The sequence below is a fragment of the Phalangium opilio genome, unplaced genomic scaffold (genome assembly GCF_054372755.1).
Source record: "Phalangium opilio isolate 3A_F unplaced genomic scaffold, DU_Popi_V2 ptg000209l_1, whole genome shotgun sequence".
Taxonomy (NCBI): Eukaryota; Metazoa; Arthropoda; class Arachnida; order Opiliones; family Phalangiidae; genus Phalangium; species Phalangium opilio.
In genome coordinates, this window is record NW_028324217.1 from 22,124,245 (window position 1) to 22,126,145 (window position 1,901).

At 36.9% G+C, this 1,901-nt stretch overlaps 1 protein-coding gene across 1 annotated transcript; it reads right to left on the reverse strand.

Moving 5' to 3' along the window:
• LOC149621279 (uncharacterized) lies at positions 1-1,901 on the reverse strand. The gene is made up of 4 exons (XM_089854742.1): positions 1,775-1,901; positions 1,646-1,708; positions 762-1,586; positions 1-673 (listed from the first exon to the last, which is right to left on the reverse strand). The coding sequence occupies exons 1-3, from the start codon at positions 1,899-1,901 to the stop codon at positions 850-852; spliced, it is 927 nt and encodes a 308-aa protein (XP_089710868.1). The 3' UTR covers positions 1-673; positions 762-849.

Sequence of the window (1,901 nt, forward strand, 5' to 3'; positions counted from 1 at the left end):
GGTAAAAAGTACCGGGCTATAGCCCACTCGATCACGCGCTCAACGAAGCAAGCTGCTCGCATTAAAGGCAACACTAGTAGGCGGGACGTTGCTTTCAAGCTTTGCTTCTTGGCGCGAGGGAAGTACGCTGAAAGTAGACTTCCCACCTGTGTGTTGGTTTCTCTTCAAGTAAACAATGGAATGGTCTATTCATATACTAAATCTCTAATACAGTCATGCACCGCTCAAAAACTATTCATTTGTTAATATTTCAAAGGAAAGAGATAGATGAGTATGATTTTCCAAATAAAATGACAATATTTTTCACCATAAGATAAGGTTAGGCACTTACTTCAATCGAATTACCACCTGAAAATTGATATTCTTTAAATAGATTTTATGAACCTTAATATTCGTTCGAATATTAAATGCTTGTACAACTAACTTTGTTTCAATAAATGAAATGGGTCGAAGTTACAAACTAAAACAATTAAAATTCACTTATAATAAAATCAGAGTTTTAAGTAAAAAATTTAAATTGTTAAAAAATGTAGTAGTATTAACTTATAATGAAGATTATACATTGGCATCCTCCACTACTGTTTCTTAATAGTTTTCATTTAGAATTCTTTTGAATATTTAGTTATGGTCAATGGTTTTGAATATTTATTGCGATCACGTGCAAAGGGTTTGCCTGGTAAAGTCACACTGATCACATTAGAAGGGTTTTTCTCTACTGTGAACGCGTTGATGGGTCTGATAAAATTACTCACGCAGCTCACCTAAAATCACAATGATCAAATACGAAGTTTTTCAACACCGTGAATTCCTTGATGTGTGATTAATAAGCACATCCACGCGCCAATGTTGTCACTGATCACATTTGGATGGTTTTTCTCCACAGTGAATGCGTTGGTGTCTGATTAAACTAATTTTGTAAGTGCCAGCATATCCACACTGAACACATTTGAATGGCTTATCTCCACTGTGAGTGAGTTGATGTGCGATCAAATGGTTCTTCTGCGTGCAGGCATAATCACACTGGTCACATTTGAATGGTTTTTCCCCAGTGTGAATGCGTTGATGTGTGACCAAGTGGCTTTTTTGCGTGCAGACATAATCACACTGATCACATTTGAAGGGTTTTTCACTACTGTGAATGCGTTGATGTGTGATCAAAGCACTCTTTTGCGTACATTTATATTCACACTGATTACATTTGAATGGTTTTTCTCCAGTGTGAATGCGTTGATGTTTGATCAAATTACTCTTCAGAGTACATTTATATCCACACTGATCACATTTGAATGGTTTTTCCCCAGTGTGAAGGCGTTGATGTGTGATCAAAGCACTCTTCTGCGTAGATTTATATTCACACTGATCACATTTGAATGGTTTTTCTCCAGTGTGAATGCGTTGATGTGTGATCAAAGCACTCTTCCGCCTACAATTATATTCACACTGATCACATTTGAATGGTTTTTCTCCAGTGTGAATGCGTTGATGTTTGATCAAATTACTCTTCAGTGTACATTTATATCCACACTGATCACATTTGATTGGTTTTTCCCAGTGTGAAGGCGTTGATGTGTGATCAAAGCACTCTTCTGCGTAGATTTATATTCACACTGATCACATTTGAATGGTTTTTCTCCAGTGTGAATGCGTTGATGTGTGATCAAAGCACTCTTCCGCGTACATTTATATTTACACTGATCACATTTGAATGCTTTTTCCCCAGTGTGAATGCGTTGATGTGTGATCAAACCACTCTTCTGCGTACATTTATATTCACACTGATCACATTGGAATGGTTTTTCCGGACTGTGAATAAGTTGATGTGTGATCAAAAGGTTTTTCTTGTTGCTGGAATAGTCGAACTCATCACATTTGAAGATCTCTTCAACGTTCCTCTTTCGCAT

Bases quoted from the DNA above. Each gene is read 5' to 3' on its own strand.
- LOC149621279 (XM_089854742.1), bottom strand. From the start codon at position 1,901: ATGCGAAAGAGGAACGTTGAAGAGATCTTCAAATGTGATGAGTTCGAC. The intron at 1,709-1,774 runs GTGAATATAAAT...CTGGGGAAAAAG, and splicing joins ACCATTCCAATGTGATCAGT to CATTCAAATGTGATCAGTGT. The intron at 1,587-1,645 runs GCATTCACACTG...AAATCTACGCAG, and splicing joins TGCTTTGATCACACATCAAC to AAGAGTGCTTTGATCACACA.